The sequence below is a fragment of the Gopherus evgoodei genome, chromosome 23 (genome assembly GCF_007399415.2).
Source record: "Gopherus evgoodei ecotype Sinaloan lineage chromosome 23, rGopEvg1_v1.p, whole genome shotgun sequence".
Lineage (NCBI taxonomy): Eukaryota > Metazoa > Chordata > Testudines > Testudinidae > Gopherus > Gopherus evgoodei.
Window position 1 is genome coordinate 14671966 of NC_044344.1, and position 20193 is coordinate 14692158.

At 65.2% G+C, this 20193-nt stretch overlaps 1 protein-coding gene across 4 annotated transcripts; it reads right to left on the reverse strand.

Annotated features, from left to right (window-relative positions):
• Positions 1-1267: 1267 nt before the first annotated feature.
• Positions 1268-18433, reverse strand: GRN (granulin precursor). Of its 4 annotated transcripts, none has more exons than XM_030540968.1 (14): positions 18329-18433; positions 13040-13197; positions 11943-12089; positions 10860-10944; positions 10240-10352; positions 9684-9831; positions 8931-9037; positions 7934-8063; positions 7535-7632; positions 6592-6828; positions 5985-6221; positions 5381-5617; positions 2679-2927; positions 1268-2333 (listed from the first exon to the last, which is right to left on the reverse strand). In XM_030540968.1, exons 2-14 carry the CDS (start codon positions 13181-13183, stop codon positions 2202-2204), a joined length of 2064 nt encoding a protein of 687 aa, XP_030396828.1. In that variant the 5' UTR covers positions 13184-13197; positions 18329-18433; the 3' UTR covers positions 1268-2201. The 4 variants fall into 4 exon arrangements, with proteins under 4 accessions (XP_030396828.1, XP_030396827.1, XP_030396829.1 ...); XM_030540967.1 differs by lacking the exon at positions 18329-18433 and adding an exon at positions 17011-17938; XM_030540969.1 differs by lacking the exon at positions 18329-18433 and adding an exon at positions 13844-14975.
• Between the last annotated feature and the right edge of the window lie 1760 nt (positions 18434-20193).

The window sequence follows — 20193 nt, forward strand, 5'->3', positions numbered from 1 at the left end:
AGTGCCCCAGCGTGAGAGGCAGGGGTCCTGCTCTCAACCATGATGCTTGATTGGCAACTGCTGCAGGGATGTAGTTTGGGAAACTCCTCCCCCCTTGGGTGGGTGCAGACTTGGTCAGGCCTGACAGGTGATTCTTCACAGCACCCCCCAAGAGCAGCTCTGGGTTGGCCATGCCCCTTGTTCCCAGAGCCCTGGCCCTGCACCTGCCACCCACGGAGCAGTGACGGGCTCTGACGGGTCAGGAGCAGTGGAACCTGGGCACCTTGGCTCAGGCCCCCCTGCCCCGGGGCTGCTTGGATTGCTGAAGTTCTCTCTGGGGGGAGAGGAGAGCTGCAGCTGTGCCTGAACTGGCCACCCTCCTCTGTGCCCTGGCACCCCCCTCCAGCCCACGGGCTGCACATGAAACCCCCCCCTGGAGTTTTATCCAAGGAGCGAGGCTGGGGCCAGCTTGGCCTGTGGGCCCCACCATGTTCTCTAGAATGGCATTAATATATAAAACCCTTTGACCCCTGCCTGTGTCTGGCTGGTTCCTCCACGTGCGCGGTGCCATGAGACTGCTGCCCATCAGCACCGGGCCAGGCCTGGTTCCCCTCCGAGGCCCAGCTCTTTAGCTAGCTCCAGGGCTGGGCCCACACTTTGCAGAGCAGCCTGGACAGCTGGTTTGAGGGACACTCGCTCCGTGCAGACAGCTCCTTCCCCCTGCATAGCAGCAACATGGGCCAGGCTGGGCCCAGGCCAAGCATGAGTGCCAGGGCGGTAGGGCCTGCTGGAATGCAAAAGCAGCCAGGCCCCCCCAGCAGATGGGTACAGCTGGGAGGGGAGGCAGGCACCCAGTTGGGGGCTGTGCAGTGCTGCTCTGGAGCTCAGCTGGGTGCTGAGCCTGCCCAACTCTGACCCCATTTACAGGAAAGCAAAGCTGGCCTCAGAACACCTGGCAGCTGCCCAGGGGAGGCTGGCAGGTGGTTTTGTGCTATTCTCCTACAGCCAGTTTGCACCCACTCACTGCCCAGGGCAGGCAAGGGGCCCAAGCCCCAAGCCCAGCTGGGCCAAGGTCCCAGTCCTGGTGCTCCCCACTAGGTTGGCTGGGCCACAGCTGCCTGCCAGGGGCTGCAGGAGGGACAGCACTGGAGGGAGGCCCAGCATGTTACAGGGAACAGAAGGGAGGGCAAGGCTGGGCCCTGGAGTCCAGGCAGATGTGCACGCTGGTGGCATGGCCCCCTTGGCTAGGGGAAGTTTTGTGGAGGGAAGGAGACAGAATTGATGCCAGCATCTTTCTCCACACCCTTTATTGGTTCTCTCTCTCTCTCTTCCAGCCACTTCAGCCCAAATAGCCCCAGGCCCCCACTTCCTGGCACAGGCTCCAGCCACAGGTGGGGCACTCTTAAGAGGCACAGGAGTGGGTGAGCAGAGGGCATGGTGCCAGTCCAGCCCTGGGCTCAGGGCAGCTGGGAGGGGGGCAGGGGCTGGGCAGGCAGCAGAGACCCCTGAATAGGGGAACTAGACTAAGGGCGAGTGCCCAGCAGCAGGAGCTCAGGGCCATGCACCTTCCGGGACAGGGGCAGGAGGGCACCAGGAGCTGGACTCTGCAGAGCCCATGTTCCAGCCCCGCCCCGCCCCTGCTGCCTTCCCAGCCCCAGCTTTCACATCCAGCACAACAGGAGGCAGGGAGGGGCCCGAGTGCCAGAGGGAAATAGAGGGAGATGCAGCTGCCCCTGTGACTGTAGAAAGCAAAGCAGCCCAGCTTCCCTGGCCCTACAGTGTCCTTTGCTCCCACATGGTGGGGGAGCAAGGCCTGGCCAGGCCCAGCCCTGCTCCAAGGCACCCACAAAAGGAGAAGAGGCTAGAGGCAGGGGAGGGGGGACCCTTAACCTTCAAGCCTCCAGCAGGAAAGGGGCACTCCTCGTGCCTACTGGACCTTTGGGGGGTAGCAGCAGCAATAGGAGCAGAGGACAAAGCACCCAGATACGTGCGCCCACACTGCTGCATCTGGGGTTAAACTCCCACAGCAAGGGGGGCGGGGGAGCTTAGGCCCACATACGTAGCTCCAGGGGGGCTGGGTGGGACAGGCCCTGCAGAGAATAGGGTCTGCATGCCCTGGGACAGCCAGAGAAAAGGGCCCCGAAGGCTGGAAGTGAGACAGACACAGGGGTCAGAGTGATTCCCCACTCCCTCCTCAGTGCTGGGTTGGCCTGGAAGTGCCCTCACAGCAGCCAGTGGGGCTGGGGGGTGCCAGCATCCCAACGCGGGGGCCAGCGCCGCTTGCAGTCGAGGCCCGACTTGGAGCATCGGTAGCCCCAGGGGCAGCAGTGTCGCTTGTCGGAGCAGCAGGAGCCCTGCGGAGAAACGAGAGGCGTGTTACTGTCTGCTGGGGGCAGCCGGGCTGGAGCACAGAGGAGTCGCCCGGAGAGGGAGCAGCTGCCCTGCAGCTGGGGCAGGTCACAGAGTGGCCAACCTCCCCCTGGTTCCCCTGCCAGGGGCCCAGCCCCTAGAATGACCTCCGGCCCGGGCCGCAGCAGGCAGCTGGGTGGGGGGCAGCAGCTGGGAGGGGCCCACAGTCCAGGGGCTGCAGCAGGCAGGAGGGGCTGGGCAGACGGCGGAGCCGGGAGCTGCAGGGTTCTGTGCTGCTCTGGGGCAGCCAGCACCTCTCTCCCCCGGGTCCCGCTACGCCCGTTCCTCACCCTATAGTAGGGGCAGCAAGCCCAGGTGCCTGTGGCAGCCTTGCAGCAGGTCTGGTGGGCATGGCAGTAGTGCTGGGCATCGCAGGTCACATCGTTGCTGGGCTCTGGACTGGCAGGCAGCAGGGAGGCGGAGAGGCTCAGGCCCACAGGCAGCACCCGCCTGGCCTGGTGCTTCTCACAGCTCTGTGTGGCCAGGTTGCAGGTGTAGCCCCACGGGCAGCAGTGCTGGTGATCCTCACAGCACACAGCCTGGGGAGAGAGGGGTCAGCCGGCACCGAGCAGAGACAGAGCAGCCTGCCAAGGCCCTGGCTCCGGACCCTCCCCGCACCCCTCCCACAGCCAGGGAGAGAACCTAGAGCTCCTGGCTCCTGCCCCTCTCCCTCCAGCCACCAGACCCCTCCCCCCTCCCACAGCCAGAGAGAGAACCTAGAGCTCCTGGCTCCGGACCCTCCCCGCACCCCTCCCACAGCCAGGGAGAGAACCTAGAGCTACTGGCTCCGGACCCTCCCCGCACCCACCAGACCCCAACCCCCTCCCACAGCCAGGGAGAACCCAGAGCTCCTGGCTCCTGCCCCTCCCCCCAGCCACCAGACCCCTCCCCCCTCCCACAGCCAGAGAGAGAACCTAGAGATCCTGGCTCCGGACCCTCCCCCCAGCCACCAGACCCCTCCCCCCTCCCACAGCCAGGGAGAGAACCCAGAGCTCCTGGCTCCAGACCCTCCCCCCACCCACCAGACCCCTCCCCCCTCCCACAGCCAGGGAGAACCCAGAGCTCCTGGCTCTGGACCCTCCCCGCACCCCTCCCACAGCCAGGGAGAGAACCTAGAGATCCTGGCTCCGGACCCTCCCCCCACCCACCAGACCCCTCCCCCCTCCCACAGCCAGGGAGAACCCAGAGCTCCTGGCTCCGGACCCTCCCCGCACCCCTCCCACAGCCAGGGAGAGAACCTAGAGCTCCTGGCTCCTGCCCCTCCCCCCAGCCACCAGACCCCTCCCCCCTCCCACAGCCAGAGAGAGAACCTAGAGATCCTGGCTCCGGACCCTCCCCCCACCCACCAGACCCCTCCCCCCTCCCACAGCCAGGGAGAACCCAGAGCTCCTGGCTCCGGACACTCCCCGCACCCCTCCCACAGCCAGGGAGAGAACCTAGAGCTCCTGGCTTCGGACCCTCCCCCCACCCACCAGACCCCTCCCCCCTCCCACAGCCAGGGAGAACCCAGAGCTCCTGGCTCCTGCCCCTCCCCCCTCCCACAGCCAGGGAGAGAACCCAGAGCTCCTGCCCCCTCCCCCCACCCACTAAGCCAGTGGTTTTCAAACTTTTTTTCCCGGGACACAGCTGAAGAAAATGGTTGATGCCCATGACCCAAGCGAGCTGGGGATGAAGGGTTTGGGAGGGGCTCAGGCAGAGGATTGGGTTGCAGGGGTGAGGCTGGGAATGAGGGGGCTCAGGGCTGGGGCAGTGGGAGGGCAGGGCTCTGGGGTGGGGGTGGGGTTGGGGTGCAGGAAGGGGCTCTGGGTTTGGGTGGGGCTCAGGGCTGGGGCAGAGGATTGGGGCAGCAGGGGTGCTAAAGCAGCTTCCTGGCACCGCAGACTGCGCTGCACTCCGGAAGCGGCCAGCAGCAGGCCTGGCTCTTAGGTGGACGCATGCAAGCAGCTCCACGCAGCCCTCGCTCACAGGCACCCCCCAGCTCCCATTGCCCCACCCCACCTAGGAGCCGGAGCTGCTGGTCGGTTCCAGGGCGCAGCGCGGTGTTGGAACAGGTAGGCACTAGCCTGTATTAGCCGGCAGCACCACCAACGGGACTTTTAATGGCCCAGTCAGTAGTGCTGACCAGAGCTGCTGCAACCCAGTTCTGGGTCACGCCCCAGTTTGAAAGACACTGCTCTTAACCCACCAGACCCCACTCCTCTCTCAGAGCCGGAGAGAGAACCCAGGAGTCCTGGCTCCCGCCCCTCTAACCACTGGACCCCACTCCCCTCCCAGAGCCAGGAGTCCTGGCTCCCAGCCCCCCCTGCTCTAACCCACCAGACCCCACTCCTCTCTCAGAGCCGGAGAGAGAACCCAGGAGTCCTGGCTCCCGCCTCTCTAACCACTGGACCCCACTCCCCTCCCAGAGCCAGGAGTCCTGGCTCCCAGCCCCCCCTGCTCTAACCCACCAGACCCCACTCCTCTCTCAGAGCTGGAGAGAAAACCCAGGAGTCCTGGCTCCCGCCCCTCTAACCACTGGACCCCACTCCCCTCCCAGAGCCAGGAGTCCTGGCTCCCAGCCCCCCCTGCTCTAACCCACCAGACCCCACTCCTCTCTCAGAGCCGGAGAGAGAACCCAGGAGTCCTGGCTCCCGCCCCTCTAACCACTGGACCCCACTCCCCTCCCAGAGCCAGGAGTCCTGGCTCCCAGCCCCCCCTGCTCTAACCCACCAGACCCCACTCCTCTCTCAGAGCTGGAGAGAGAACCCAGGAGTCCTGGCTCCCGCCCCTCTAACCACTGGACCCCACTCCCCTCCCAGAGCCAGGAGTCCTGGTTCGCACTTTAAGCCCTAGAGACATCCTTCTTCAGGCCAAGGGGTGAGGCTGGGCACAGCCCAGCCACAGGGCACAAACATGGCTGTGAGGAGCCAGGGCCTCACCCCGCTCCACCCCCCGCCGGTGCCCCTCGCAGTGGTGGGCAGTGCACCTACACAGTCCCCCTCCCCACCCTCACATTTGGCAGATGGCAGCAGGCCCAGGAGCCCATCCCGCTCTTGCAGCAGGTCTGCCCATCCTCGCAGCTGACCGTCTGGTTGCACTTCACACTTCGGCTCTGGGCGGCACCAGTAATGTGAGCTGGAGACTTGGGTGCCCAGGGCACAGAGAGCAGGGCCTGCTGGCAGCTGCCCTCCGCTGGGTCGCACGTGTATCCTTTGGGGCAGCAATGGATGTGGTCCTGGCAGCACACGGCCTGGGCAGGGGGGAGGAGACAACATGCATGTATGACATGACCTGCAGCCCCACCTCTCCCCTCGTCCTCTGGTCACCCCTCAGCCACGACCCACAATGCCCTGTCTCAGAGACCCCAGGGGTTTGGAGCAGGGTCCCCCTCCCCACTACGGGCTGGTAATTACACAGAGGAGTCCCAGCCCTGCTCTGCCTTCCAGGAGGGCCCCTGGGGCAGGATCATGGTGCAGGCAGGGGAGCAAGGGCAGCTCTTACCCAGCTGCCCCTGCTCCCGAAAACGTGTTCACTGACCGAGCCCCTCCCTGCACCCACAGCCGACCTCAACAGGAGACACCCCAGAGCCGCGTCCTGTAGCCCGTGCTCCAACCCACCTCCACCAAGGGGCAGCAGCCCCAGGCCCCTGTGCTCAGCCTGCAGCAGGTGCTGCCGTCAGGACAGCTGGTCTGCTGGTCGCACTGCACATCTCGGCCCCTGGAGGGCGCTCGCACTCGCGCCGGGGTTTTCTCCAGCCAGGGGACGGAGACAGCGGGCGGCTGGCAGCTGCCCTCCGCCAGGTCGCACGTGTATCCCTTGGGGCAGCAATGGACGTGGTCCAGGCAGCACACGGCCTGGGCGGGGGGAGGAGACAACATGCATGTATGACATGACCTGCAGCCCCACCTCTCCCCTTGTCCTCTGGTCTTCCCTCAGCCATAACCCACAATGTCCTGTCTCAGTCAGAGACCCCAGGGGTTTGGAGCAGGGTCCCCCTCCCCACTACGGGCTGGTAATTACACAGAGGAGTCCCAGCCCTGCTCTGCCTTCCAGGAGGGCCCCTGGGGCAGGATCATGGTGCAGGCAGGGGAGCAAGGGCAGCTCTTACCCAGCTGCCCCTGCTCCCAAAAACGTGTTCACTGACCGAGCCCCTCCCTGCACCCACAGCCGACCTCAACAGGAGACACCCCAGGGCCGCGTCCTGTAGCCCGTGCTCCAACCCACCTCCACCAAGGGGCAGCAGCCCCAGGCCCCTGTGCTCAGCCTGCAGCAGGTGCTGCCGTCAGGACAGCTGGTCTGCTGGTCGCACTGCACATCTCGGCCCCTGGAGGGCGCTCGCACTCGCACCGGGGTTTTCTCCAGCCAGGGGACGGAGACAGCGGGCGGCTGGCAGCTGCCCTCCGCCGGGTCGCACGTGTATCCCTTGGGGCAGCAATGGACGTGGTCCAGGCAGCACACGGCCTGGGCGGGGGGAGAGCTTATTAGCATATAGGAGAGTCAGTGATTCTGGGCCCCTGGCCTGCACAGGGGGAGGGGGTGGCCGGCCAGCACCGGGGGGGGGGCGCCTATAGCTTAGAAGGGGCAGCTGGCCAGCACCTAGGGGCGGGGCAGGGCTGCAGGAGGGGGTGAACGGCAGGCTGGCTGGTATCTGGGGAAGGGGGCAGGGCTGGGAGCAGTGAGGGGTACGGATGAGCAGGAGGGGTGGCTGGCCAGCATCTAGGGGCAGAGCAGGGCCGCAGGAGGGAGTGAAGGGCAGGCTGGCCGGTATCTGCGGAGGGGGGCAGGGCTGGGAGCAGTGGGGGGTACATATGAGCAGGAGGGGTAGCTGGCCAGCACCCAGGGGCGGGCAGGCTGGCTGGTATCTGGGGAGGGGGGCAGGGCTGGGTGCAGTGGGGGGGGTATGTATGAGAAGAAGGGGTAGCTGGCCAGCACCTAGGGGCGGGCAGGGCTGCAGGAGGGGTGTAGGGCAGGCTGGCTGGTATCTGGGGAGGGGGGCAGGGCTGGGTGCAGTGGGGAGTACGTATGAGAAGGAGGGGTGGCTGGCCAGCACCTGGGGCGGAGTGGCTCCAGGCAGGGTCTGTCCCTCCCCCTTGTGGGGCAGCAGGAACCTCCAAGACCTAGGCTAAGCCCCGCCTTGCTAGGAGATGCCTCCCCCCATTCCCCGTACCTCCACCAGGGGGCAGCAGGCCCAGGCCCCTGTGCTCTGCCTGCAGCAGGTGCTGCCGTCAGGACAGCTGGTCTGCTCGTCGCAGCGAACCTCTCGAGCTGGGGAGCGAGACCCAGTGGTCAGAGCCGGACCCCTCCTCTGGGCTGACAGGATGGGGCCCAGTGGGGCTGGTGGCCCCAGGGCAGCCTCGGAAAGCCCTCACCACACTGTGAGCGGCTGGAGGCCCCGGAGCAAGGAATCCCTGGAGACATGCAGGGCCCAGCTCGGGTGGCAGCGTCCGGCTCACCCTCCCCACTCCCACGGGGCTGTGCCACTCCAGTGCCCACTGCAGAGGGAGTCCCTGGCCCCCAGTCCCGTGGCATTATCAGAGCACCCTCTTCCCCTCCCCCTGCCTCCTACCTCCCTCAGAGGCCTCCAGGAGCCGGGTGAGAGGCTGCATCTGGCCCAGCGTCGAGGCACATTTTGAGTGGTGCAGGTCGCAGGTGGTGCCCTGGGGGCAGCAGTGCAGGCGATCGCTGCAGCACACAGCCTGAAGTGCCAGGGAAGAACCCGTGCCCAGTTAAACCCAAATCCAGCTCTGGGGCAGCCAACCACTGCGGGGGTGGGGGGGATGTCACCCGGGGCTCGGCACCAGGGTAGCCGCCAGCCCATTGCCAGGAGGTGGAAGCTTGGCTGGCAGAGCCCCCTAGGCCCCAGCCATTTCTACAGCATCTTCCCTGGGCACACCCAGCGCCCAGCAGTGCTGAAAAGCAGCCACTTCTGGGGGGACCAGCTGGGGACAGAGCCCAACACCTGGAACTTCTGAGAGGGGCCCTCAGGAGCCGTGACATGGCCCAGAGCAGCCTGAGGGAAACCGCCTGCCCTGCCTGGCACGAACCTGGCACCCAAGGCTCAGCACAGGGAGAAGATCCCTCCCGGTGGGAGTCACGCCCAGTCTGGGGCAGATACCAGGGGAGGCGGCCACGTGGGCAGAGCACTGGTGCCAGTCCCAAGGCAGGAGACAAGTGGCAGCGCAGCCTGGCTGGCTGCTCGCTGGGAGACGTGGCGCAGAGTGCCAGGTGCCCTGTTATGTGCAGTGAGAGGCCCACTTTGGGGTGTCCCTGCCCCTGCAGCCCACTCCCCTCCCCCGGCCTGGTTCTCTCCTCTCCACAGGCCTGGAGCGTCATCACCGCCAGGGCAGCATTGTATTGGGGGCTGAGTTTAACCCACCCAGGGGCAGCACCTCTGTGCCATGGGGCAGGCGTCAATCCGAAAGGGGCTGGCACAGACATCCCAAGGCTGCCCTAGGACAGTAGGAGGGGCAGAGGGAACGGGCAGCTCACAGAATGCCGGGGGGGGGGGGGAGACGACACACACACAACTCACGTCCTGCCCTGCCCGCCCCATCCTCACTCACGTTCTGCAGTGGGCAGCAGCCGTACTGGCCGGTAGGCAGCTGGCAGCAGGTGGTGCCATCCCGACACACTGACTGGTGGTCGGGGCAGGTGATGACGCCATGTGAGACTGGGGAGGGCAGGGGAAGGGAGGTCAGGGGGCACAGACCAACACCCCCCAGTGGCTGCTCCACCAGGGCCCTGACGGCACCTGCCACCCCACAGGCCTCTGCACTGCCTGCAGGCAGGGCCCCAGGAGCAGCTTGGAGGCATCTCCTACCAAAGGGGTTATGCCCCCACATGGCGTGAGCTCTCAACCCAGCTCTGGGGGTAGCCATTGATCTCCGTACCCGACTCTTCTTCACAGAGCAGCTGGGGGGTGTCCTACTGGATGTACACAGCACACCCACCACTGCAATGCAGCCACCTCTGGGGGTGGCATGGCCGCTCTCTAACAGCACACAGGAAGGGAAGCAGACCCCACCGTCCCCCCGGCCCTGCCCAGGATCCCAGGGCCATTTTGGCTGCCCAAGCAGCCCTGTAACGAGTGTCTTCCATGATGATGTGGGGCAGGGGTTTAGGCCAGGGCAGTGCCCATAGCACAGCAGCCCCTAGACAAGGGGCTGACTCACTCCTCCAGCCAGAGTGTGGGGCCCCAACGCAGAGGACACCACATGACACGGGGAGCCCAGCCTCTCCAGCCTGCTCCCCGGGACCCCCACGCATGGGGCCAAGCAGTCCATGGGACCGCTCCCCACCCCCAGCCCATGCCATACCTGGCACTTCCTGCCATGAGGCTCGCTTCCAGGCTGGCACCTTGCTGCCCAGGGGCTGCTCCCCAGTGGCTGAGAGGCAGCGGGCATGTTCCAGGTCGCAGGTGGTGGCGTGAGGGCAGCAGTGCACCTTGTCCGCACAGCAGGCGGCCTGCCAGAGATATGGGGCATAGAGCAGAGAGGGAAGCCAGCAACTCCCCAGCTCCCTCCCTCGCCAGCCCCCAGGCCAGCTCCACCTGGCCCCCCACCTCAACCTACAAGGCACCCAGGTCGACCCCCAGCGCATCCTCACATCAGTGCCTCACCCTGGGCTTGGCACAGCTGCCCCAGAACCAACCTTACCCACGGCCCCCTGTATATGAGTCCTGCCCCTCCCGCCAAGCCATGGCTCCCTGTATCCCAGCCCTGCTCCCCTGCCCTCCCCACCGAACAATGGATCCCCATATCCCAGCCCTGCCCCCCAGCCAACCCACAGCCCCCTGCATCCCAGCCCTTCTCCCCCACGGTCCCCTATATCCCAGCCCCGGGCTCCCTGCACACGCCTCCCCCCATCCGGTACCTGTGGCATGGGGCAGCACCCCCAGGAGCCAGTGGGCATCAAGCAGCAGGTGGACTCATTGGGACACTCTGATTCACCATCAGGGCACTGGACAGCACCAGCGGCGGGGAGACCTGCCAAGAGCACGGCCAGCGCCTGGCACTCAGCAGAGAGCAGCCAGGGCAGCACTGCCCTGAGCCACTCGGCAGACACCACCCGGGCAAGCAAGCAGCTCCACCAGCTCACCAGAAGGTGGCAGCTGGAGTCTCTTGCTCCAGAGCCCTCCCTGGGGGAGTCCAAACCCACTGGGACCTGGGGGAGGGGAATCCATCAGCCCCTGCCCCCCAGTACTATGGGAAACCTCCTGCTACAGACCCTGCCCCCCACAATCCAACAGCTGGAGGACGAGAAGCCAAGCCCTCCTGCATCAGTGCAGCCAGGCATGTGGCGTGGCGGCTAGAGGGGGTCATGAGCTCCTGGCATTGGCCAGAGCCCGGTCGGCACCAGACCAGGGGCAGAGGCAGAGGCTGTCAGTTCCAACAGGGTCCCCTTGTGCCATACAGCATCCATGCTCAGACGCAGGGGCCCAGGACACCCGAAGGTCATGTCGGTCCCCCCCGACCCCACCTCCGGCCCCATACCTGGGAGCACAAAGCAGGATCTGCCATCGGCACTGCAGTGGGACCCCTGGGGGCAGCAGTGATGCCTGTCGGCGCAGGCGATGGCCTGAGGAGAGACAGAGGACATGGCTCTGGGCAGCACAGCCAGCATATCCCAGCACCCTGAATCCCGGGACAGGCGACGGGCCAGGAGCAGCCACATGAGCGACGGGGATGCGCCCAAGGCAGATGGACACCCAGCACCAAGCAGCTCCAACCCCTGGATGCCAACAGTATCCCCTCCACATGGGGAAACTGAGGCACGATGAGGTGACAGGACTCAGTGGCAGAGAATGGGGAACAGAACTCAGGGGTCCTGAGACCCCCAGTTCTAAGCACTGGAGAAGGGCTGCTTCTCCCAGGCCAGGACAAACGCTGCCCACTCCACTGGAGGAAGGGCGCGCAGTCGGGCAGCACCAGGCTGTCCTGGGCTGGGGGAGGGGGCAAAGGCAAACACCCAGCCCTTGGCCAAGCAGGAGATCAGGACCAGGGGAGAGCCACAGCCGTGCCCTACAATCCACTCTGCAGCCGGTAACTCCCAGCACTGTACCGCCCCCCATGCCTTCTACTCCCACATGGGCACCATGGGCCAGCCAGCCCCATGTCCTGTCTCCAGCACGGTCCAGCCCCAGGTGAACCAAGAAGCCCCACGGTAGTAGGTGTGGGATAATCTGGCCCTCCAGGAAGGCCTCATCCTAATCAGAGTTGGGCTGAAGCCCCGAAGGAGGAGGTCTGGGCTCCCGTCTGTGCTAGCAGCAACGGTGACAACATGAGATGTCCCTGGGACCCACAGAAACAGCCAATCCCTTCTTGGTCTCAGTGACAGCCTGCAGCAGGGAGTTCCACAGTGTAACTATGCCCTGGATGGACGGGATTTCCACTGACCACCAGGGGAGACCTCTCCCCCACACTGTCTACAGGCAGGGCCTCAACCAGCCTGGCAGCTGGCCAGGAAGCTATCTGGGGAGAATGGCCCAGCCTGGCAGTCCCCCATGGGACTGTGGGTACAGCCGCTCATGTCCCAAGTACAAGCTGGAGGCCCCCACCCCCGGGCCAGGTGCTTACCTCCGACAATGGGCAGCAGCTGAAGGAGCCGGCCGGCGTGCGCAGGCAGCTGTATTCCGCGGGGCACTGGGTACCATCGGGGCACATGGTCCCGGCAGGCTTGGCCACACTGCTGGCCTGGGTCATAGGCAGGGAGTGCGGGGAGCCCTGGTGGAGGAGACAGAGGGTGAGGGGGATGCAGTGCAGGGGCCCAAAGCACAATGGCTCCCAAAACCACCTGCTGGCTCCTGGTCAGAGGTGAGGGACTGCGTCATGGCTTAGAGGCAGTCAGACTAAAGTGCCTTGGGCAGACCCTCAAACCCCCCCAGATCCCACCCCAGGCTCTCAGTGGGGGAGGTGTACAGCCTGCACTGGGACAGGCACCGGGCACAGACACGTCTGCTTTCCACGCTCAGCACCACTGCCACCAGAAAGGTGCTGGCGGGCAGGTCCCCTCCCCTTGGCTGGCCCGGCTGGGGGCCCAGCTCTGCCTGGGGCAGCTGCGACGGGGCAGGAGACCCCTGAGCTTCGGCAGTTTCTACCCATTATTGGTGGGGGTTTTAGCCCTTGTGTCTACACCAGGCGCTGCCCCCCAGCACGCACAGCTCAGGGCAGGGAGTCCTGGTCACTCCCAGACAGTGGGCCCAGGCTGCCCTAGGGGGCACAAAGGGACTGGATTGTACCCCATGGGGGAAGGGCTGCAGCACATGGTGCGGGAGGGTTAACCACAGCTTCCCGGCAGGCCGGGGTGAGGCAGTGGATGAGGCAAGCAGGGCAGTAAATCACAGGCAGGTTCTGCAACACAGCTTCCGCCGGGGATCTGGGTTATGACAATGCTCCCCCCGAATCCAAGCCCTTCCTCCCGTCCCCAGGAGCGACTCCCTCCACACTCCTCAGCCTCGCTGCCCCCAGCCACCAGAGCAGCTCAGCCTGTGCAGCGTCTCGGGCACTGGTCAGAGATCCAGCAAGCTTGCTCTACACAGGCCAAAGTAGGCCTGCACTGAGGGGGGTGGGGGGCACCACCAGTGGCACGGGAAGGGCAAATGCCAGGCAGACACACCTTCACCACCCATAGCGACCCCTCCAGCCTTCGCCCAGGACGTGACACAGACACTCACCAGAGATGGGGAGCAGCAGGTGTAGCCGTCCCCTCCGGGATCCTGGCAGCAGACGTCAAGCTCCTGGCACAGCTGCCCATCGGGGCACCGCAGGGAGGCCACTGCTCCGGACAGCGCCAGCCACAATGGCAGGAGAGACCACATCCTTGGGCGAGAACCTGCAAGGGACCAGCCAACAGCTGCTCAGCCGCCTCACCCCACCACATCTCCTGGGGCACCTGGCTTTAACCCTGAGCTGCCAGCTGGCTGTGGGGCTCGGCAGAACCCCAGACAAAGCTGGGGGGAAGGAAGCAGGACTCCTGGGTTCTGTCCCTGGCTCTGCTCCCGAAGTGCTGTGCAACCAGAGACAAGCAGTCACTCCCCTGCCTCTGTGCCTCAGTTTCCCCATCTGTAAAGTGGGGGTAAGTACTTACCTTTGCCCCCATCCCTGAACCAGAAGACCCCACTGCACAAAAGCAACCACAACACCAGCACCACCTCCCCGCCTAACGCAGCAGGCCACTGCCCCAACTGGGGCCCCCCTCTGAGAGCTGTTCTCTGGCACCAGCCTGCTTCTAGGTGAGGGCCCTGGCTGTGTCGGTGACACCGCGGCTTCACTGAGCGGCTGCTTGGACCAGCGGGTCCCAGCACTGGGGGTGGGGGCTGTGGCTCAGGTGCGGTGTCACACCAGCTGTCCCTCCCGCTCCCCTCCAGCTGGAACCCACCAGCACTGCACCTACCCCTGTTGTAACACTGCCTCGTGCCCATCCCACAGTGCCCAACCGCGCCCGGGGAAAGCCCCTGCAGGCTGCCCAGCTGCCTTACTCTGCTCAGAGCTGCTGGCGTGATGAGGGTTCAGCTGGAGAGGGCTAGGTCCTGGCACGCAGCCTCCGCCCCCTCGCTGTTGGGAACCAGCCCTCGGAGGGGATCAGTGACCAAACCAGCCCCACAGCCCAAAGTCCAGGCCGATAAGAGCTTCCACCCAGATCTCCAGCCTGGCTCCCTCCCCCGGCGTTGCGGCTCCTCTGGGGATCTGGCCGCAGGCCAGCAGAAACACGGCTGCAGCAGAGAGGCGGAAACGTGAGCCGTGTATCAGGGCACAGCAGCTTAGGAAGCAGCTGGGCCTGTCCCAGACGCATCTGCCCCCTCCTCCCCCAGGCTTCACAGCCCCTTTGAGCTAGAGCAGTGCAGGCCAGTGCTCAGAACACAGAGCCAGGCCTCTGGAATCCGATTCCCGCCCTGACGGCCCTCTCCCACCCCGCTGTGAGCAGGCGAGGCCCATGACCTCGGCCGGGGGGGGCCGGCCAGCTCATTCCTTCTGCTCTGGGACGCTGGGGCTGGAAGGGGCTAGCCACACGCCCTGCCTGCTGCAGGTGACTCTGGAGTCACACCGGGGTGAACTGGACCCACTGCCACTCAGCCACGGGCCCTGCTAGGCTGGGTCCCACGTGTAACCATGGTACAGACCCACAGGCAGGCAGGCTTTGTAGGGAGGTGCTGAGAGGGCAGGTGGGTGGGCAGTGTGCTGGGCGGGGGGGGGCACACAGCTCAGTACGTTCCTGTAGCGCTGCTGTGGCCCAGGGAAGCGCTCACACCCATACGCCTGCCAGCAGGGAGGGGTGGCTGCAAGTTGCCCTCCTGGGGGGGTTGGAAATCACACACCCCCACACTGTGTTCACAGCGCCCCCAACGGCAGGCAGAACCAAGTGCCCATTGAGTCAGGAGGAGCACATCTCCACCTGCCCAAATTCAAGAGACGAGCCCTGAACAGTGGGCAGGTGTTGCTCACCCCCCCCTCCCCAGGAAGCCCCCCAGAAACAGGCAGTGGGGTGTGGTGTGGGACAGCGCTGAGCAGGCCTGGCCGGAGCCATGATTCGTGCTCTCGATCCTGAACCAGAGCCCCAGCATTGGCTGGGCCAGGCCTGACGATCGTCCCATGGCTCCGGCGCTGCCCAGAGCACGCCCCCACCCCCTGCCAGCCCACCAGAGCCGCAGGAGTTTCACTCCACGCAGCCAGGGAATCCTTGTCCCATCCTGCTCCCAGCCACCCCACCCATCAGCAAAGCACAGGGGCCCCCCGGGCTCTCCTCGCCCCCCACCTCACCCCCGCGAAGCCCTGCTGAGACAGAGATCAGGATTCGCTTGCCTCTATCGAGGGGGGGGAGGAGGGGGCGTCTCACCTGGCCCCTGCCCATGGGCATGGAGACGTGTGCCTGCCCCCCACCTGGCTCCGGGCCCCAGCGGCTGCATACGTCTCTAGCAGCGTTCGCCTCATGCACTGTAACCACGAGATGCAACCCACAGCCGCAGCTCCCCGATAGCATCGTCTGGCGGTGCAGGACGATGCACGTGGCCCTCACCTCATGCCGCAGCCCACGGGGCACGGCTCAGCTTGCTGGGGGCACTACAGCCCCCCAGCACTGGGTGGAGCAGAGGCAGTTCTGTCCTGTTTCCCCCCCAATCCCCCCACACACAGTGCTGCCATGTAGACAGCTCAGTGTTTGCTCACGGGGCAAATCAGGGCCAGATCCCCATCGCCCCCCCAGGAGAGCAACCCCTGGCACGGAGCCTCTCACCCCACAAGTCCCCCTCTGCCCCTGGAACGCTGCACCCTTGGCCCCCAGCACCCAGCTCAGCCTAGAGAGCCTGGGGCAGACGCACACGAGCTCTCGCTCCCACCCCCCCGCCCACACGCTTCCCATGCCTGCCAGCCAGGCCTGGGAGTCTGGCTCTGGCTCCCCCCACCTCCAGCCCAGCGCTGGTCAGCAGGCAGGAGAGGCAGGTCACAGCCAGACAGGGGCAATAAGCACTTGTGGGAGAGCAGCCACCATGGGGACAGCCTCCTGGCCTGGGTGCGAGGCTCTGGGTGACGGTGTGGTTAACTAACCCCCCCCCCGCCCTGCTCATCACCGATGTTATTACCGAGCCCGAGTGCGAGGCCTGGCGGCTCAACAGCCTTTCACAGCATCTCTCACCCCACCCCGAGACAGGCTGCACTGACGAACTGCAGCACCAGCCACAGAAGGGGGAGTCCCATTTTACACATGGGGAAACTGAGGCACAGAGAGGAGTTGCGAGTGGGCTAAGTTCAGGCAGCTAGTCAGTGGCAGAGCTGGGGACCAAATTGGCTCCCAATCCCTTCTGAGCCCCCTAGACATTGGGAGCTTGGTAAGGGGCAGCAAAGCAGGTCTGGCTCTGGGCAGAGTTCAAAAACCCATGGTGGCAACAGGGCACGCGCTGAACTTCAGCTCCTTGCAATCCCTGGGACTGTCCCAGTTCCCATGGCTCTAGCAGGAAAGAAGCCTCCCTGCACTGAGCTAGGTGCCAGGACCCATCTCCCATTGCCAGCTCACCACTGACCTGCTGGGTGACCAGGGACAAGTTCCCTCCCCCGGCCTCAGTTTCCCCATCTGCCAGGAGATAATGCCTCCCCAGGGTAGGGGTCAATTCCCACCTGTGGAGGGCTACGCGCCTCTCAGAACAAGCACGCCCAGAAGTGCCTTCCCGTGAGCACATGACGCAGACACAAGCAAAGGACCTTCCTGTCTCTCCCCTCGCCCCACTGCTGCTTTCCACCCCTAGATACACGTTCTTTCTGGACACGCCACCACGTGCCCTCCTAGATTGTGCAAAGGAGCCTGCTTGTGAGTGTCCCATTGCGCTCCCTAACCCGCGCTGCCCCTTGCCCTCAGCTCAGAGAGGCCTGTAACAGCATTTACAGGGAAAGTAGCACATGGTGTTCACAGCTCATGTAGAGCTCTGTCCATGCATGCAATAAAGATCCTAGCGAGTGCACTGGAGCTGGGGGCAGAGGGTTGCCTACACCAATTCCTCTTACTTCACTCACATGGCCGAGTTTGCACCCGGTTTCTACTGGCTGTGAAGGAAACAAAACCTCATGACAGAGGAGGGGAAGCCAGATGGGGAAGCAAAACTAGAAAGATGGAAGTCAGAGCCCAGTGCAAACAGCTGAGTCCCTCAACACATCTCACCCTTGCTCCAGAAAATGCTGGTCACACAGCTCGGCCTCACAGCAAACTGCCTGGGCCATTCCAGGTCCAGTCCAAGGCAGCTCATCCACAGGCCAGGGGCATGACAGGCCCACTGAGCCAGGGCACAGCCACCAAACAGGGAAGGGACTTGGGGAGTCTTCACTGCCCAGTGGGTGTAGCAGTACGAGGAGAGCTGCCTGCATTAGCCCAAACTCCTGGTGGAGACACGGCTCTGGATTTTACTGGGATCTAGCGAGGGGAAGCCTGAGTGTGGGGAGAAGATAGTGCTGTCCTTCCCTAGCCATGGCAGGGTAGAAAGCCCTTGATTCCTAGTGCAATGGCTAATTCGCTCGTTTGCCTACTTACATCCAACCTCCTTTAGCCATGGAGACTTGGCCGGGCCATGGGCCCTCGCAGAGGAGGCCAGCACCATGTCATCCACACAGACCATGGTCAAACCCACCCCAAGATAAGCGAGGTGCAGCGGGTCAGGGAGAGGCAGAGCGTGCCCACTAGGGATAGGATAGGAGACACCAAGCAGGTGCTCCAGGGTCCCGGCAGCATCGCTGGGCTAGTCACATGAGTCTGTCTCTTTGCTCACACATCACACTGGGATATGAATCATGACCTCGATAGCCACGAGAAGACAGGCCACCAGCAAGAGTCGCGCCCAGGCAGCACCACCCAGTAAGCCACACAACCCTGGGGAAGGGCAGCACCCAGCACCACTACAGAAGGGGAAACTGAGGCACAGAGCTAGCTCAGGTCCCCAGCAAGGAACAGAACTCAGGTCCCCTGGTGCAGAAGCCGGCGTGTGCGCTGCAGAGTGCTGGCATCGCTGGGCGCCCGGCGCTGGGCACCTCCCTGTCAGTGCAAGGCGCTGCCACCGCAGGAGCCACCCAGCGCCGGGCTAGTGCACCAGCAGGGCACGCTGGGCTCTCGGGCGAGCTGCACTGCGCACCACGGCTCCGGCTCCGGCCCCGGCCTCTGTCCCGCCCCCCCGAGCAGGGCCCATGTGCCGACCCGGCCCCAGCAGCCCCGGCCCCGGCCTCTGTCCCGCCCCCCCGAGCAGGGCCCATGTGCCGACCCGGCCCCAGCAGCCCCGGCCCCGGCCTCTGTCCCGCCCCCCCGAGCAGGGCCCATGTGCCGACCCGGCCCCAGCAGCCCCGGCCCCCGCGGGGCGCGGAGGGGCCGGAACGGGGAGCCCGGCCCGGCCACGCCGCAGCCTCCCCCGCCGGCCCCAGCGGGGCTCCCAGCCCCCCGCCACGGGCAGCCCCTGGGGAGCAGGGCGCTCGGCCCGGCCCCGGCCCGTCCACACCTGCGGCTGCTCCGCACGAACCCGGCCCGGCCCCGGCGGCTCCCGAGCGTCTGCAGCCCAAGAGCCGGCCGAGCCCCGCTCCCGCCGCCGGCCCCGCCCTCGCCTTCTGATTGGCCAAGGCGCGGGGCCGGACTCTCTCCTATTGGTCGCTGCCTCAAGGCGGTGGAGCGTGCGGATGAAAGCGCCCCTGGCCCCGCGGGAATCCCCGGGAGGGCACGTGACGAGCCGGTCACATGACCCAGCGGGGCCGCGCACGTGTTGCACCCGAGCCGAGCCCTGGGTCCCGGTCTGCGCCTCCCCCCCCCGCGGGGCCCCGCTCGCCTGGCCCCGCCCCGCCCCCGCCGCGCCGGATCCGCCCGCCGGCAGCGTGACGCGAGCCCGGAGCCAGCGCAGGGCCCCCCCCGCGGCCAGCCGCGCCCCTCGTGTGCAGCGGGCAGCGGCGATCAGCCGGCCGCGGGCAGGACCCAGCCCCGCTGGGTTAGGGGTAAAGCCCTGGCAATGGGGAACGTACCCAACAGGGTTTGAGGGGGTGAGCAAAGTGTGTCTGTATTCTGCCCTTTCAATAAGATGGTTACAAGCGGCGTTTTCCTTCGCACAGTGAAGTGTCAAAGCTGTAATAAGCCAGTGTCCAGCTGCAGACTTCGGAAAGAACCGGCGCGTTTTGTGCAGAGTTAAGGAACATTTCAAATTCACACCTTCCCGAGGGGCTGGGCACCTCTGCGGCTCTGCTGTAGTCAGCAATGGGCCGGCTGCCGGGTGGTGCTAACTCTTGAGAATTTGTCACAAGGGATGCAGCGTTGAGAGCTAAAGTCTCCTGTTTTCATGTGACCGGAGGAGAACAGGATGAGTGCCCCTCCCGCTCCCTCCGCTGAGCTGGAGCCCTGCAGTCCAGTCACTGCTGTGACGAGTGTGGAGTGTAGCCAAGCAGTAATGTAACTGCTGAGCTGGAGCCTCGGGATGGGAGGGGGACTGTCAGTCACCTATTTTGCAAACAGCTAAGCTCAGCGCACCCAGCAGGTCACGCTCGGCCCTAGTGCGAGCAGCACTGAACACCACAGCTCCAGCACCAGGCCTCTGGCTTCCCCCCCAGAGCAGGGCCCCATGTGCTGACCAGCCCAGGCAGGGCTGGGAAGAGCCTAGGTTGCTAAGGCCTTGGCTACACTGGTGCTTTACAGCACTGCAACTTTCTTGCTCGGGGTGTGAAAAAACACCCCCCTGAGCGCAGCAAGTTACAGCGCTGCAAAGCGCCAGTGTAAACAGTGCCCCGGTGCTGGGAGTGCGGCTCCAGCGCTGTAAGCTAATCCCCACGGGAGGTGGAGTACCTGCAGCGCTGGGAGAGCTCTCCCCCCGGCGCTGGCGCCGCGACCACACTCACACTTCAAAGCGCTGCCACGGGCAGGACCGGTGCTTCCATTAGGCGACCCTAGGCGGTCCCCTCAGGCGCCAGGATTCAGGGGGCAGCATCTTGTGCACTCCCCCCGGGGCACACAGGAGCTTCCAGTTCCGCTCCCATCGTGCTGCTGAAGAAGGACCTTCTGCCAACGTGCCGCAGAAAACAGCGACAGGCAATTGAGCAGCTCAGTGATTGCCGCTGTTGCCTGCGGCATTTCAGCAGAGGGTCCTTCTTCGACGGCACGATGGGAGCGGAACCAGAAGCTCCTGCGCGCCCCCTGGGGAGCACACAAAATGCTGCCCCATAAATTCTGCCTAGGGTGCCAGAAACTCTGGTGCCGCTCATGGCCACGGGAGCACTCCTGTGGCAGCGCTTTGGAGTTTCGAGTTTCGGGGCTCCTAATATAACACAACACAGCCCAGCCAAACAGAGCAGGCGTGGTGCCCCCATAACCCGCCAGGGCTGGCGCGGT

Bases quoted from the DNA above. Each gene is read 5' to 3' on its own strand.
- GRN (XM_030540967.1), bottom strand. From the start codon at position 17,095: ATGAGCTGCCTTGGACTGGACCTGGAATGGCCCAGGCAGTTTGCTGTG. The intron at 7,633-7,933 runs GTAGGAGGCAGG...CTCGCTCCCCAG, and splicing joins CCTGGAGGCCTCTGAGGGAG to CTCGAGAGGTTCGCTGCGAC. The intron at 5,618-5,984 runs GTGGGTTGGAGC...CCCCCTGCCCAG, and splicing joins GCTGCTGCCCCTTGGTGGAG to GCCGTGTGCTGCCAGGACCA.